At 44.0% G+C, this 17,381-nt stretch overlaps 1 protein-coding gene across 4 annotated transcripts in view; it reads right to left on the bottom strand.

The window, feature by feature from the left end:
• The window catches only part of ralgapb (Ral GTPase activating protein non-catalytic subunit beta), a 140,631-nt gene that overhangs the window by 54,703 nt on the left and 68,547 nt on the right, over positions 1-17,381 (bottom strand). For all 4 annotated transcript variants that reach the window (XM_070896492.1, XM_070896493.1, XM_070896494.1 and 1 more), the window contains 5 exons: positions 7,605-7,772; positions 5,230-5,344; positions 3,156-3,300; positions 3,006-3,070; positions 2,692-2,830 (listed from right to left, as the gene is read on the bottom strand). In XM_070896492.1, the coding sequence (XP_070752593.1) occupies positions 2,692-2,830; positions 3,006-3,070; positions 3,156-3,300; positions 5,230-5,344; positions 7,605-7,772 (632 nt within the window). The remainder of the gene's footprint in view (positions 1-2,691; positions 2,831-3,005; positions 3,071-3,155; positions 3,301-5,229; positions 5,345-7,604; positions 7,773-17,381) is intronic.

The following is a 17,381-nucleotide window of genomic DNA, read 5'->3' as shown; positions in this document are numbered from 1 at the left end:
GTTGTGAATTTGTGGAATTCTCTGCCAAGGAGGCAGTTGAGGCTGGCTCATTGAATGTTTTCAAATCACAGATAGATAGATTTTTAACCAATAAGGGAATTAAGGGTTACGGGGAGAGGGCGGGTAAGTGGAGCTGAGTCCACGGCCAGATCAGCCATGATCTTATTGAATGGCGGAGCAGGCTCGAGGGGCTAGATGGCCTGCTCCTGTTCCTAATTCTTATGTTCTTATGTAAATGCAAGTCTTTCTTTCTTTCCTAATCTCTCTCTCTCTCTCTCTCTCTCCTATGGCCACGTTCCTCTCATTCCACACCTCTGTAAAGTATCTTGAGGTATTTTATATATTAAAGTTCCTGTATAAATGGCTTGGGACAATGACAGGATGAACAAAACCGCTGCCTTAGACACCCACCCAAGATGGAATAAGGATACAAAGAGTTGATGGGCCAGTGTTTGATCCTTCAGGTTTGGGTCTTTGAGCTACTAGATTTTCAAAATCTCCCAGCATCGGTTGGGATGAACTGAGTTTGTGCTTGGTCTGTCTGCTTGATACTAGGAATGATTCAACCTGGGATGATAGACAAACTGATTTAGCCTCTCTCTGTCTCCCATTATATGTCTGCTGTTGAAATAACCAAGAAAACAACTGGCTGGGTACTTCTGGCCTGCCTACTCGGAAGAGAAAGCATTGGAGAATCTGACATACTGACATACAGAAAATAAGGAAACGTTGGAGAAGTCAAATCCCTGAAGGGACGATGAGCCCGGAAATGTTATAGAACTTTGTGCAAACTTGCTTTTTAAATATATATACATACACATATATATATATTTTACCCTGAACAAACATTACACAACAAAATGGACACATTTTCTTTAAACCTCTCCCCCCTAATAAAGTCACACTGAAACTGTAACTTGTTACATACTGATACACGTCACCCAACGATCCCTGTATTTCTGCTTTACAGGGTTTGCTGCAAATTTAAAGCGAAAAAGTTTTCAAAGTCATGAGCTGCAATTTCTAAAACCTTCTTCCTCGGAGGCAAAGAATACACGACTGTACTGCAGTGATATCAACACTACATTTATCAAAGTGTGGCCTTCTTTAAATGGAAGTACAAGACCACAATTACTGTGCATCAGATTCTCAGAACTCCAGCAGCACATGGGCACCCTGGAAGATTAATCACAGCTGAATCCACATATACGCAATCCTGAATTAAGTAAATTTGTAGCAATTTGCCAACAGAGCTGGATAATCCCCGGGTCCCATCGCCACTCCTCATTGCATAATAGCTTGAAACCACGAGGCCCAAATTCCAGCCTTGCAACAAACTGCAGTAACCTCAGTAGCTGGTTAGTAAATGCATGCAGAAAATTCTGTGCATCATCCCTCAGAAGCCACTAGGGTATCTTAAGCCCTGCTGCGTAATAGATGTTGGCTCTAAATATAAAATCAACTGTCTGTGTGACCCCAAGCAGCAGAAACAGAGGCAAGACCGCTGGACTTTCAAACTTCCTACAAAATATCACAATTGCCACTCCGTCCAATTTATACTTTTATCGTTTCTCAGTTTTATGAGTGACTTTTCTGCCCATGAATCTATTGCATGCGAGAGGATTCCACTGTACGTGCTCTGCATGCATTTTAATGTCATGCAGAGTATTCATGCTAAATTGTTAGGAATCGCTTATTGCCTAAAGTTAGTTCGACAAACAACTCAGCTGCCTCTATAATACCGAAACAAAGACAAGTTAAACGTGTCAAAGCCAAACTATCCGCTCAGGTGATCAGAACAAAATACTTAGCTAACTGAATTTTGCATATGTGAAATTGAAACTATTGGTTTCATATAAATAAGTTAAACAATTTGCAAATTCCAGAAAAGCAAAATGAACTGAGATCTACAAATCACACCAGTATCGGCAGAGAGTGTAGGCGACAGTCCTAATTTGCCCAGCAGCCTAGGGGATATCAGCGGACACTGCTGGCCCTGACTGTGCAATCCTGACATTCCCCACACCCAACAAGTGGACTTCTCGACACCTGCTTAAACCATTCAAATGATGTCAGCCTTCAAATGAACTTGTTGACAAACAACCCTTCTGCAAACGGCAAGCCTGGAACTAAAACAGGATGTACTGGACTCGGCAATGATATTGGAGCACCCTCGCTGCCCTTAGTCCTCCACAATCCTTACTTTAAATCCTTGAACACACTGTACTTTATAGAAAATACGGCAAATGGTACATAAAAGATACTGACATCGCTCCTTCATACTGAATTTGAATTCTCTGCTGGAAGGAAAGACCTTTAATTGATAAACAGATGGTGTGCTTCTGCGGGTTGGGACAGTTCTGTTAATTCTCAAGGCTTTTACCATCAACGGTTGAGTGCTCCATCCAACTGTTAGCCCATGGACTGGTGAAACTTCATCAAGCAAGGTCCAGAATTTCTGAACTCAATTACTGCTTAGAGTGCTTTCTTTTCTGACAGGGGGAGTCACAGAAGATCCCAATAACTATCTGGACATTACTGTATAGCAGTTGGGTGCCAATAATTGTATGAGAATATGGTCTTAAATATCATTACACAGCTAACTTTTTTAAAAAAAAGGATATATTTCTTCAAGATGAACAGTGCACCTAGACTACATTCAGTATGTTTTCAAGGGCATGTTTGTCTCACCATAATCCCGTAGAAGGGCCTGTGCAGGTCTTTCGCTATCTGGTGTGGTGGCCTCAGAGCTGCCAGTGCTGGTCATACTGATGCCACTGCTGTTTCGACTGTGACTCTTGAGTGACGTGTGAGTGCTATCACCAACACTCTGTAAAAGGATAGCACAGAACTCAAGGGACGTACACAGCTCTGGTCAAAGGGTTAAGCATCTAAACTACTGAGAACTGAATAGTGGGCACTGTCCACTCAATATAAATAATTTGTCATCCACAATAGCCGCAGTCAGAGGTTTAAAAACCCACAACAGTTGCTCTCCAACTTACCAACTCTGTTTGAGACCCAATTGCTTCCAAAAGAGCAGAATCTTGAACGATATTTAACATGGCACCTGAAAAGGAAAACAGCCCTTTGGTAACTGATTAAATATTTGGCAACTATAAATTAGGTTTGAACCAGATAAAATCCCGACCGACCTAGAATCATCTGCGTATTGTTGGGATCGGTTTCAGTCTGTAGGGCACCAATCAGCACGTTGACTAGCCTTAGTTTCAGGGAGAGGAAGGTAACTGGTTTGTCGTGTGAAGAGTCCTCATTGCTGAACTTTCCTTCCAAAAGCACCTGGAAAGAACAAAAGGAAAACATGCAGACACAATCAATGTTCCCTAAAGCTGTGCAGCTGCGAGGACACGCAGTGTCTGAGGTCCCATGTTAGGCTGCTCACCCGCTTTTGCAAACCATGGAATGGGCAGGGCACAATTTAAAAGGACCACGCACGGAAACAAAATTAGAGGGAACATTGTTAACAATCCTAATCCTTTTTTGTTTCGTTTTGAACTATTTTCCCCCCAGAATTTCAGTTTCCGCCTTTTTTTCACTGGCTGTCACTCAGATAACCTTATCGGAGTGGTATTTTTTCACATGCATGGAAACATAGAAAATAGGTGCAGGAGTAGGCCATTCGGCCCTTTGAGCCTGCACCTCCATTCAATAAGATCATGGCTGATCATTCACCTCAGTACCCCATTCCTGCTTTCTCTCCATACCCCTTGATCCCTTTAGCCGTAAGGGCCACATCTAACTCCCCCTTGAATATATCCAATGAACTGGCATCAACAACTCTCTGCAGTAGAGAATTTCACAGATTCATAACTCTCTGAGTGAAGACATTTCTCCTCATCTCAGTCCTAAATGGCTTACCCCTTAGCCTTAGACTGTGACCCCTGGTTCTGGACTTCCCCAACATCAGGAACATTCTTCCTGCATCTAGCCTGTCCAGTCCCGTCAGAATTTTGTATGTTTCTATGAGATCCCCTCTCATTCTTCTAAACTCCAGTGAATACAGGCCCAATCGATCCAGTCTCTCCTCATATATCAGTCCCGCCATCCCGGGAATCAGTCTGGTGAACTTTCGCTGCACTCCCTCAATAGCAAGAACGTCCTTCCTCAGACTAGGAGCCCAAAACTGAACACAATATTCCAGGTGAGGCCTCACCAAGGCCCTGTATAACTGCAGTAAGACCTCCCTGCTCCTATATTCAAAACCATTAGCTATGAAGGCCAACATGCCATTTGCCTTCTTCACCGCCTGCTGTACCTGCATGCCAACTTTCAGTGCAGGACCAGACGGAGAGTTTTCAAGCTATTTCTCCGTGGGAAGACACTGCAGCAAAGCACGATCCTGCCCTCACCAGCTGTGCATTTTTTAAGCAGGGATTGCTGGATATCGATCAGGAGTGGAAATCCTTTTTTAAATTATTCGTTCATGGGATGTGGACGTCACTGGCAAGGCCGGCATTTATTACCCATTCCTAATTGCCCTCGAGAAGGTGGTGATGAGCTACCATCTTGAACCGCTGCAGCCCGTGTGGCGAAGGTACTCCCAAAATGCTGTTCTTATTGTTTCTCGTAGCCGTTTGTTACAAATGGCTTGTTTGGCCATTTCAAAGGGCAGTTAATAGCCAACTACATTGCTGTGGGTCCTGCCTAATCTGTTCATTTCCTAGTTTTCAAATTTCTCCATGGCCTCGCTCCTCCCCATCTCTGTAATCTCCTTCAGTCCTTACAACTCTCCAAGATCACCACTTTCCTCCATTAAGACGCTCCTTAAAACCTAGCTCTTTCCTGCCCGAATATCTCATGTGGCACGGTGTCAAATTTTGTTTGATAATCGCATCTGTGAAGCGCTTTGGAACATTTTACTATGTTAAAGGCTCTATATAAATACAAGTTGTGATTACTTTGTTCCTAACCAGGAACGACTGCAGCTTCCCAATCGCTGCCCGGCAGAGACTGAGGATCGAACCTGGAACCTCGCTGATCTGTACTGCTCGGAACCACACAGGTACAGATATATATATTATGGACACAAACGTCCCAAATTACTGGCCACATTATTCGACGACAAAAATCAACGCCTGTCAAATCAAAGTTAGACTCCGCTCACTGTACGCTAACTGTGTCCCTGGGCGCATTTTGTTTTCTTCACAGCTCTAATATTAGATAAAGAGTCTTCAAAATATTTAAGCAGTCAATAACGATAGACAGTACCTCAGATTTAACTGTCCCAAAGTGATGGGGGAGAGGCAGCATCGACAGCAGAATGTGGATTGATGCTCTCCTAAGTTCAGTGGGATTCACATACGCTTTGAATTTTGACAGCTCTCTGCAAAAGAGGGGATGAATAAAAATAACACATTACAATCAGTTGTTCCGATCCCTTACTTTTTCAAAACCTAGTTTAGGCAACGCAAAATCTAGTCGAAAAAAAGCTCAGTCTAGATTTTGTTATAGCACTAAATACTTTGACTCCCTCTCCGATACCTCTTAATTACATGTGCATTGTGAAAACCGAACATGCCTGTGGGGCAGTAACGGGCTGAACATAAATCTGCATTTATATAGCACCCCTCACATAGAAGAATGTCTGTGCACTTTACGAGTGTGAGGGGAAGGATAACAGGCAGACATTGGGGAGGACAGGGGAAATCGGAGACATGGTGGAAATAAGGAAATAAGTGAAGATGAGGGAAATAGTGATTCAAAAATCAGGCAGAGCTGGTGGAAAGGGGACGTGCAGTAATCATGTTTCTTCTCGAATCCAGATATGTGATCTTGTGCTACAGAGTGCGTGCTATTCTTTGTAATGTACAAAAATGATTATTTATCATTCCTAGGAAAGGGAGTGAGGGTGGGGAGTGAGAGGGAGAGAAGAGGGAGGAATGGGAGAAAGAGGGGGAAGTGGAAGAGGGTGGAAGAATGGGAAAGGGAGCAAGTGATCGCTGAGGTCACATTAGGGACAGGAAAAGGTGAGGGATCAACACACATCCGGGATGGGGAGACGGGGTAAAGGGAAGATAAATCTGAAAGAGGGGAATGGGAATTGAAGCAGGACAAGACGGAGGTCAGCAAACAGGGAGGGGAATGAAAGCAGTCCCACTAGCTTTGGTCATACCCAAGTGCCATGATTTAGTCACAATGTAGAGAAGTGTTTTTAAATTGCTTACCTTCCACTAGATGGCACTAACATACCTTTCCTCCATCTCCCAGCTCCATCCACAGCTAGTCATAGAATGATAGAATCTTGCAGCACAGAAGGCCATTTGGCCCATCGTGCCTGTGCCAGATCTTTGAAAGAGCGATCCAATTAGTCCCACTCCCCTGCTCTTTCCCCATAGCCCTGACATTTTTTCCTTTCAAGTATTTATCCAATTCCCTTTTGAAAGTTACTATTGAATCTACTTTCACCGCCATTACAGATCACAACTCTCTGCTTGAAAAAAATTATCATCTCTCCCCTGGCTTTTTTTGCCAATTCTCTTAAATCTGTGTCCTCTGGTTACCGACCCTCCTGCTAATGGAAACCGTTTCTCCCTATCGATCAAAACTCTTACATTACACCTCTATTAAATCTCCCCTTAACCTTCTCTGCGCTAGGAGAACAACCCCAGCTTCTCCAGTCTCTCCACCTGATGAAAGTCCCTCATCCCTGGGACCATTCTAGTAAAGCTTCTCTGCACCCTCTCGAAGACCTTGACACTCTTCCTAAAGTGTAGGGCCCAGAATTGGACACAATACTGGTGCTGATCAAGCAGACTGCTTTGCCCTGGATGGTGTCGAGCTTCATGAGTGCTGTTGCAGCTACACTCATCCAGGCAAGTGGAGAGTATTCCATGTGCAGTGCACGTTATGAAGAGGCTTTGGGGAGTCAGGAAGTGAGGCACAGAAGACCAAGCCTCTGACCTGCTCGAGTAGCTTTGGCATTTATGTGGCTTGTCCAGTTGCGTTTTGATACAATTTCCTGATATGTGCTGGTAGGTAACGCACCCCACTAGGAGCAGGCATTTGTACATTTGGCCTTGTATCGCCATTTAGGCAGTGTGCCTAGATCACCTCCGCAGGATTACCTCAAACTAGAAGCTGATTTGGAACTGTCTAAATTGGGTCACTTTCACAATAGCAAAATAAGAGCCCAGGTGTGGGATATTTTGTCTCCCATTTGCAACTACAGACAACATCAAAAGTCATCTATTAGAATCCATACGGGTTCCCCCCACCTCAACCCCCAACAATGACCCAGCTGGTTAGACCACAGACTGGATTTGATTCCCAGTCTGTGTGCAGGTAGATCATCTCAGTCAGGGTAGGGCTGAAGTCGCCTGTCGTGGCCAGGTGTCTTGCTCCTTATTAAACCACTGACCGCTGGAAGTGCATGTGTGTGGACAAGGACAGATTAAGGCTGGCTATGATGCCCCTCGTGGTCAAATAGTCAGCCAACACTCACAGTCGAGGCTTACATTTATAACTGCGGGCTGGGCAAGGTCCCATGGGATGCTCCGTGCCTCTGGAATTAGAGGAAGGGAGAACATCGGTGAAAAGAAAAATAACTCAAACAATGGTGGGTAAAGAACAGTGAATAAACTCACCGGTCAGGCAATATTGTCTCCAATGCTGAAATGAAGTAAGGAACTAAAACATCTATGCCCTTCAGATCGGAGCAAAACAAAGCAGGAGAGTTCAGGATGATGCTGGCCAAAACCGGGCGGCAAATATAATCATTGATCTGCAGTCCCTGGATCTGCACCATATAGAACCTGGAGAAGGAAAAGTAGCAACACTTTACTTTGTATTGCCGCAAAAATGGAATCAAGATACCAGCATCTTCAGATCCAATACGGATTAAGAGGACATTTCTATATTTAATCAATAAAGTTACAAACTTATGCTACTTTGCAAACTTCTGTTCTTTTAAAACAATGATCGATTATCATTGCCTGTGAGATTTTTAGGCCAGCAGGCTTAATGTACCCGAAACAGTAACTGCAAACAGTGTGGCTCAGGTGACATTGTAAAACCGGATGAAAGCTGGCCATCTCAGGCGGGTTATACTGTATACAGACTGCATCTTACACACACCTCATCGCGACTGCTTGATTTATCGAGTGTTCACTCCTACTCATCACGCACCCTGAAGCTGTTTGTGGTCCTAGCCTTTCGCCCAGGTTCCTCAAAAATAAAAACACCCCGATGGAATTCATGCATCATTGTCCAGGGGTGGGAGGGATGGGCTCAGTCCGACTTTGGTTGGTGATTTTTGGGCTTCGGATGACAGGTTGGGAAAGGTACAGATGGCCAACTGCTCCGGACCATGTGATTTGACCCAAAACATTGCACGGCTGCAACACGCTGTCAGAACTGATGCTGCACTGCGGTTTAGTTTGCTGCAGGCTACAAAGGACAGCATGCCCTGCACACACTGAAACAGGAGCAAAAGGGAAGGCGGGAATCCTGGAATCCTTAAAACACGGATTATAATCGGCAGGCCAACACCAACAAGGCCTGGCGGCCAATATGAATCAACATAGACAATGATTCTTACCCAGTTAGTAAACCAAGTCTCTCAGTCAGGACTGCAGCCTTGGTTAGCTTCAGAGAATCACTATTGGTTGTGTTTGAGCCCACTCTAAAATCTAACCCAATGTGGGGAAAGATTGTTCTATTGGTAAATCTGTAAAAGTCAGTGTGAGGTAGGTTGCTATCTTATTTAGTTGCTAAACAGATTGCTCTCCCGTAAACAAGTTGTGAATTTCTGTCCTGTTTCCTCCTGTGAAAATGTAAATGAAAGACTTTGATCTAAAATTGCTGCCCATTTACAGCCAGAGTGCTGCACATCTGTCTGTGCTTGCTGCAACATCATTTTTGAATCAAGATAAAATGAAAGAATGTCAGTATGTGATGGCCCTATTACTGTACAGGCACTGGAGGCGGTGCTGGCAATATTGACCACTGAATGCTGCAATTTTTTCCAAGTACTGAACTTTTCTTGCATCAGGGAAGGTACGTGGCCTGAAAATGAACAGTCGGAAAGCATGCCTTCGAAGCAATTGTGATATCTATCACTGCCGCAGAGGTGTTTCCAAATCAGACTTTCCTTTTTGTTCTTTGCTCTCCTCCCCATCTCCCTTCAGTGCTCCTTAAGCTGTAATCTCGAACTTTTGCCAGTTCTGACAAAGGGTCATCGACCTGAAACGTTAACTCTGTTTCTCTCCACAGATGCTGCCTGACCCGCTGAGATTTCCAACATTTTCTGTTTTTATTTCAGATTCCAGCACCCGCAGTATTTTGCTTTTGTCCAAATCATGGGTGTGATTTTAAATAACTTTGAATCCAGCTGCTTTCCCTGCTGATCTGAAATCTGGCCCGACCACATTGTGGAACAGATTTCAGAGCACTGGCAGCCTTAGTATATTGCTGATTCTGTAAGTCACAATCTTTACAACCAAGCAAAATATTGTGGCTACTGGAAACCAAAGAAAAGCAGAAATGCTGATAATACTCAGCGGGTCAGACAGCATCTGTGGAGAGAGAAACAGAGTTAAGGTTTCAGGTCCATGACCCTTTGTCCCAATCTTTCCTTGCCCTGTACTACATAAGATGCATGTTTTTTATCCTGACGAAAGGTCATTCTGTTTCTCGCTCCACAGATGCTGCCCGACCTGCTGAGTGTTTCCAGCATGTCCTGTTTTTAATTACTTTTTGTTTTGATCAGTTGGTATCTGGCAGATGCAGAAACCCATTGTATATTGAAGTCTCCAAACCTTACTGAGAAATCCACACACGCTCAATTTCTGTTTGCCGGATATGCAGCACACACCCTCCCAAGTCCAGAGGGATTAGCTACCGGTTTGCAAAGCCAAGCCTTATGGATTCCCCAAGTGTACACACAGGTGTTGTTGGAGCTTAAGCAGCTAAAGCTGCACAGCCTACCAGCACAGGGCACTGATAAACCTTCCTGCTGCTTGTCCAGCCTGAACCACCTACCCTCCCACAGCACTAGAGCCGAGTCACACAGATTCCAGTGCCCGGGCTGGCAATGGCCAGAATCTTCCCCGAAACTGTTCACCCTTTTTGCCACAAGTTCACTTATTTCTACTGTACAATTAACTTTACTGCTCTAGCAGAATTGTTTTCCTACAATTCTACTGGTCTTTTCCTGCCCGTTATTTTCTTATGTTCTTAAATAAATGTCATCTTATTCTGCAGTTATAGAATTTACAGCACAGAAACAGGCCATTCGCCCAACTGAGCTATCCTGTGTTTATGGCCCACACGAGCCTCCTCGCACTCCAATTACCTCTGCCCACCCTGCCCCCTCTATATCCCTCTATTCCCATCTCCCTCATGTCTGCATCACACCGCCCCTAAAATGCATCAATGCTCTCTGCTTCAATCACTCCACATGGCAGCGAGTTCCACATTCTCATCACCTTATGTACAGTAATTCATCCTCATTTGATCTGTTGGTGACTTTCATATTCGTGCCCCTTATTCTGGACTCACACACAAGTGGAAACAGTTCCTGAACATTCACCCTATCAAATCCCTTCATAATTTTTTGACCTCCAGGTCTCCTCAGCCTTCTTTTTTCCAGAGAAACAGCCCCAGCCTGCTCAATCGTTCCTGAATAAGTTGTATAAGTCATCCTCGCTTCGAGGGACTGCCTATAATGATGAGTTGTAGTCACTCAATTCTAGTTAACATCCTTGTAAATCTTTCTCCAGGGCCTCAAAATCCTCCCCTCCCCCTCCACTTTCCCCTTGTATGAGAATCTCTTTTTAAGCCATATGCAAATATTTTCTATATTTATTGCATATTTCTGAAAAATAGTGTTAATTAGTCTTTAGAAAATTACGGTTATGAGGGGAAAAAAGATAACACTTATATAGTAACTTATAACATCTCAGAACATCGCAAAGTGCTGCACATACAATGAATTACTTTGAAACACAGCGACTCTAAGCAAACGTGCAGGCCATTTTGCTGCAACGGGATCCACATACAGCAAGAGCTCAATGACCCGCTAATTCGAGTTTTTGGTGGTGAAATGCTATCATAGAATTCCCACTATTCCTCGAGCAGGGCCATAGAATATTTAATATCCATAACATTTGGAAAGGTCCTTGGTTTAATATCTCCCCCAAGGAATGGTTCAGTACTGAACAGAGTGTCAGCGTGAACTATGGGCTCAAGTCCTTCAATGGGGCCTGCACCCACAACCTTCAGACTCCGAGATGTTGAAAGACTGGAATTACCTAGGCTATAAACACAAGAACATGAGAAATAGGAACAGGAGTCGGCCATTCAGCCCCTCGGGCCTGCTCCGCCATTCCATAAGATCCTGGCTGATGATCTACCTCAACTCTACTTTCCTGCATTATCCCCATATCCCTTAATATCCAAAAATCTATTGATCTCTGTCTTGAATATACTCAACGACTGAGCCTCCACAGCCCTCTGGGGTAGAGAATTCCAAAGATTTACCACCCTGAGTGAAGAAATTCCTCCTCATCTCAGTCCTAAATGGCCGACCCGTTATTCTGAGACGGTGACCCCTGGTTCTAGACTCCCCAGCCCGGGGTAAACATCTACCCTGTCAAACCCTGTAAAATGTTGTATGTTTCAATGAGATCACCTCTTATTCTTTTAAACTCTAGAGAATATAGGCCTAGTCTACTCAATCTCTCCTCATAGGACAATCCCTCCATCCCAGGAATCAGTCTGGTGAACCTTCATTGCACCCCTCTATGGGCAAGTATTTCCTTCCTTCGGTAAGGAGACCAAAACTGTGCACAATACTCTAGGTGTGGCCTCACCAAAGCCCTTTCTCAAGCCTTGAAAGGAGCTGACCAAGGCATGATCTCCTAGATGGTAAGGGGCAGAGATAAATCTGCAACACCAATTCAAATTAGGCCTCAACATGAGGACAAAAGCCACAGGCTCAAACTGGCACGAGGCAAATGCCAGATTTGTGTTTGGAATTTCCTTTGCACAGTTGGACTGTACCCCTGGGAAAAGTAATGGAGGCAAAACACATGGAATCATTTAAGAGACATGTGGGTGGTATGAGGGGAAGACTGTAGGCCTTTTCTATGTGGATGAGCTAGAATTAGCTGAAGGGCCTTCTTCATTCAGATTGATCTTATGATTCTGATGGAAGGGCTCCCCCTTGATACAAACGGACGTGAAAATGCAATTTATATACCTGAGGAATTTCAGGAAAACATAGAAACACTGATGTTAGTTGAACTGTTCTATGCCTTAAACACAGGGATTGGGACAGTTAAATAAACAAACTAAGAAGCCCAGACTTTACAATTCAAAATAACAGCCAAAAAACATCGGATGATGCCCACAAAACACGAGCATCATGTACACATATCTTTAACAAAAGTGCTTCAAGAAACACTTTCAGCACAAACAATAACCTGTATTTATATAGCGCCTTGAATGTAGTAAAACGTCCCAAGGCGCTTCAACGGGAGCGCTAACAAAATTTGACATTGAGCTGCAAAAGGAGGTATTAGGGCAGGTAACCAAAAGCTCGGTCAAAGAGGTCGGTTTTAAGGAGCGTTTTGAAGGAGGAAAGAGAGAGGCGGAGAGGTTCAGTGAGGGAATTCCAGAACTAAGGGCCTTGGCAACTGAAGGCACGGCCACTAATGGTGGAGCGATGGAAATAGGGGACGCGCAAGAGGCCAGAGTTGGAGCAATGCAGATACTCAATGGTTCGACACTTATTCTACTTGTGAATTGGAACTGGACATTATACATTGCTTAGGAGCGGTTCTTCCTTTAGGTAGATTCTACATGCAATCAGTTGCCATTTTGCATCCCACTATTTGTGACAGAAGGAAACTATAGTGGCTTCAGTAGTTGTATTGTCAAGGAAATTGGTTTGATATATTATGAAATATCAAATTCTATAGAAACATATCTAAATAAAACATATGCCCCGCTTTTAGACGCCCATTCCACTAACTTCCAAATGAGAGGGTAGTTAGGATTCTCGATTAGAAGCCGCTACTAAATAAAACAGAGCTTCCACTGACTACAGCTCCGATGTCTTTGGCAGTGTTGCAAGGCAAGTGCGACAGATCTGCTGCCTCTGGAGGTGCTGATAGTCTAAAGTGGCAGCTTCCCTCAGTGCCTCCAGCGGCACACATTTTCTGATCACTGACCTGTGCTCACTTTTCCCAGCCAAACGCAAGGTCTGAGGCTTGTGGATTCCCAAGTTTAAAAAAAATCATCCTCAGGATGTGAGCACCCTGGCAGGGCCGGCATTTATTGCCCGTCCTCAGTTGCTGATTTCTTGAACTGCTGAAACTTGTAGCAGTTTGATAGAACCGAGGGGTTTGCTAGGCCACTTCATCAACTAGTCACCACGTTGGTGTGGGACTGGAGTCACACACAGGTCAGACCGGGTAAGGGCGGCAGGTCTCCTTCCCAAAGGACTTCACTGCCATTTACAGAGGTGTTGTCACTAAAGTGACCAATTAAAGATTTTAAGTTATATATATGCTTTTTTCCCCCTTAATACCAAAAAAGCAAAATCCAGCAAGCTGCAAAGACAATGGATATAAAAAATAATCCTGAAACTGGATTGTCAATTTAATTAAATGGCTTTTGAAAGTTATTTAATGTAAAAGTAAAATGTGAGGAAAGGGGAAGTGTTAAGAAACAGGATCAATCCCAGAGGACTGGAGGATGACGAATGTTATCCTGATATCGAAGGATGGAGTGAGGTATTAAGAGGGTACATTCCTGACATTATGTGCTGCCAACATTCACCTTACCACAGAAACCGTATGTAGTCAGCATGGGTTTAGGACGTCCCAAGACACTTCACAGGAGTGTTAACAAAACTTCACACTGAGCCACGTAAGGAGAAATTAGGACATGTGACTAAAAGCTTGGTCAAAGAGGTAGGTTTTAAGGAGCCTCTTAACAGAGGAGGGAGAGGTAGAGACGCGGAGAGGTTTAGAGAGGGAATTCCAGTTCCCGAGCTTGGAGTCCAGGCAGCTGAAGACATGGCCGCCAATATTATCTCTAACCCTACTGCCTATACTACCCACCCTCAAGACATTTTCATAGTAAGTGTCTCCTCACAAGGACTTACAACTGGAAGTCACCACTTACAAACTAAGCGAGGGTAAAGCATTTGCACTAACAATTTAGATGCTTATCAGTTCGGAAGAGTTTCCAGTCAAATAGTCAATACAGGCAAATAAGCTTTTTTTTGTATTGCTTCCTCTGCCACTGATTTGTTCAGTGACCCTGGCCTGACTTTACATGATCAACATTTTATCAACAACACAAACACTATTTGTTTAAAAAAGTCCTTTAGCATAGATATAAAAAAGGAGTTTTAACCTTGTGCTATGAATGTTACTGCTAATTCTTTCTACCGTACTACTGTAAATCTGCTGATGGCACTAATCTACAAGGCCAGGTGGGCAGTATGAGGAAGATACACTTCATCTCTTTCTGAATGTTATCGATCAAATGGGCTAAGAACTGGCACATGGATTTGAATCTGGGTAATTTGAAACATAGAAACATAGAAAATAGGTGGAGTAGGCCATTCAGCCCTTCTAGCCTGCACCGCCATTCAATGAGTTCATGGCTGAACATGCAACTTCAGTACCCCATTCCTGCTTTCTCGCCATACCCCTTGATCCCCCTAGTAGTAAGGACTTCATCTAACTCCTTTTTGAATATATTTAGTGAATTGGCCTCAACAACTTTCTGTGGTAGAGAATTCCACAGGTTCACCACTCTCTGGGTGAAGAAGTTCCTCCGCATCTCGGTCCTAAATGGCTTACCCCTTATCCTTAGACTGTGACCCCTGGTTCTGGACTTCCCCAACATTGTGAACATTCTTCCTGCATCCAACCTGTCTGAACCCATCAGAATTTTAAACGTTTCTATGAGGTCCCCTCTCATTCTTCTGAACTCCAGTGAATACAAGCCCAGTTGATCCAGTCTTTCTTGATAGGTCAGTCCCGCCATTCCGGGAATCAGTCTGGTGAACCTTTGCTGCACTCCATCAATAGCAAGAATGTCCTTCCTCAAGTTAGGTGACCAAAACTGTACACAATACTCCAGGTGTGGCCTCACCAAGGCCCTGTACAACTGTAGCAACACCTCCCTGCCCCTGTACTCAAATCCCCTCGCTATGAAGGCCAGCATGCCATTTGCTTTCTTAACCGCCTGCTGTACCTGCATGCCAACCTTCAATGACTGATGTACCATGACACCCAGGTCTCGTTGCACCTCCCCTTTTCCTAATCTGTCACCATTCAGATAATAGTCTGTCTCTCTGTTTTTACCACCAAAGTGGATAACCTCACATTTATCCACATTATACTTCATCTGCCATGCATTTGCCCACTCACCTAACCTATCCAAGTCACTCTGCAGCCTCATAGCATCCTCCTTTCAGCTCACACTGCCACCCAACTTAGTGTCATCCGCAAATTTGGAGATACTACATTTAATCCCCTCGTCTAAATCATTAATGTACAGTGTAAACAGCTGGGGACCCAGCACAGAACCTTGCGGTACCTCACTAGTCACTGCCTGCCATTCTGAAAAGTACCCATTTACTCCTACTCTTTGCTTCTTGTCTGACAACCAGTTCTCAATCCATGTCAGCACACTACCCCCAATCCCCTGTGCTTTAACTTTGCACATTAATCTCTTGTGTGGGACCTTGTCGAAAGCCTTCTGAAAGTCCAAATATACCACATCAACTGGTTCTCCCTTGTCCACTCTACTGGAAACATCCTCAAAAAATTCCAGAAGATTTGTCAGGCATGATTCCCCTTTCACAAATCCATGCTGACTTAGACCTATCATGTCACCTCTTTCCAAATGCGCTGCTATGACATCGTTAATAATTGATTCCATCATCTTACCCACTACCGATGTCAGGCTGACCGGTCTATAATTCCCTGTTTTCTCTCTCCCTCCTTTTTTAAAAAGTGGGGTTACATTGGCTACCCTCCACTTGATAGGAACTGATCCAAAGTCAATGGAATGTTGGAAAATGACTGTCAATGCATCCGCTATTTCCAAGGCCACCTCCTTAAGTACTCTGGGATGCAGTCAATCAGGCCCTGGGGATTTATCGGCCTTCAATCCCATCAATTTCCCCAACACAATTTCCTGACTAATAAGGATTTCCCTCAGTTCCTTCTCCTTACTAGACCCTCTGACCCCTTTTATATCTGGAAGGTTGTTTGTGTCCTCCTCAGTGAATACCGAACCAAAGTACTTGTTCAATTGGTCTGCCATTTCTTTGTTCCCTGTTATGACTTCCCCTGATTCGGACTGCAGGGGACCTACGTTTGTCTTTACTAACCTTTTTCACTTTACATATCTATAGAAACTTTTGTAATCCGTCTTAATGTTCCCTGCAAGCTTCTTCTCGTACTCCATTTTCCCTGCCCTAATCAAACCCTTTGTCCTCCTCTGCTGAGTTCTAAATTTCTCCCAGTCCCCGGGTTCGCTGCTATTTCTGGCCAATTTGTATGCCACTTCCTTGGCTTTAATACTATCCCTGATTTCCCTTGATAGCCACGGTTGAGCCACCTTCCCTTTTTTATTTTTACGCCAGACAGGAATGTACAATTGTTGTAGTTCATCCATGCGGTCTCTAAATGTCTGCCATTGCCCATCCAGTCAACCCCTTAAGTATCATTCGCCAATCTATCCTAGCCAATTCACACCTCATACCTTCAAAGTTACCCTTCTTTAAGTTCTGGACCATGGTCTCTGAATTAACTGTTTCATTCTCCATCCTAATGCAGAATTCCACCATATTATGGTCACTCTTCCCCAAGGGCCTCGCACAATGAGATTGCTAATTAATCCTCTCTCATTACACAACACCCAATCTAAGATGGCCTCCCCCCTAGTTGGTTCCTCGACATATTGGTCTAGAAAACCATCCCTTATGCACGCCAGGAAATCCTCCTCCACCGTATTGCTTCCAGTTTGGTTAGCCCAATCTATGTGCATATTAAAGTCACCCATTATAACTGCTGCACCTTTATTGCATGCACCCCTAATTTCCTGTTTGATGCCCTCCCCAACATCACTACTACTGTTTGGAGGTCTGTACACAACTCCCACTAACGTTTTTTGCCCTTTGGTGTTCTGCAGCTCTACCCATATAGATTCCACATCATCCAAGCTAATGTCCTTCCTAACTATTGCATTAATCTCCTCTTTAACCAGCAATGCTACCCCACCTCCTTTTCCTTTTATTCTATCCTTCTATTGTAGAGTAATGCATGTTAGAACAGGAAACCAGAAGTGGGTATTCACAATGAAGAGGTCCTATTTGAAGTAGGCCAGTTTAA

This window comes from Pristiophorus japonicus, chromosome 12 (genome assembly GCF_044704955.1).
Source record: "Pristiophorus japonicus isolate sPriJap1 chromosome 12, sPriJap1.hap1, whole genome shotgun sequence".
Classification (NCBI taxonomy): Eukaryota; Metazoa; Chordata; class Chondrichthyes; family Pristiophoridae; genus Pristiophorus; species Pristiophorus japonicus.
The sequence above is the reverse complement of the archived record's forward strand: the minus strand, read 5'-3'. Positions and strand labels throughout refer to the sequence as shown.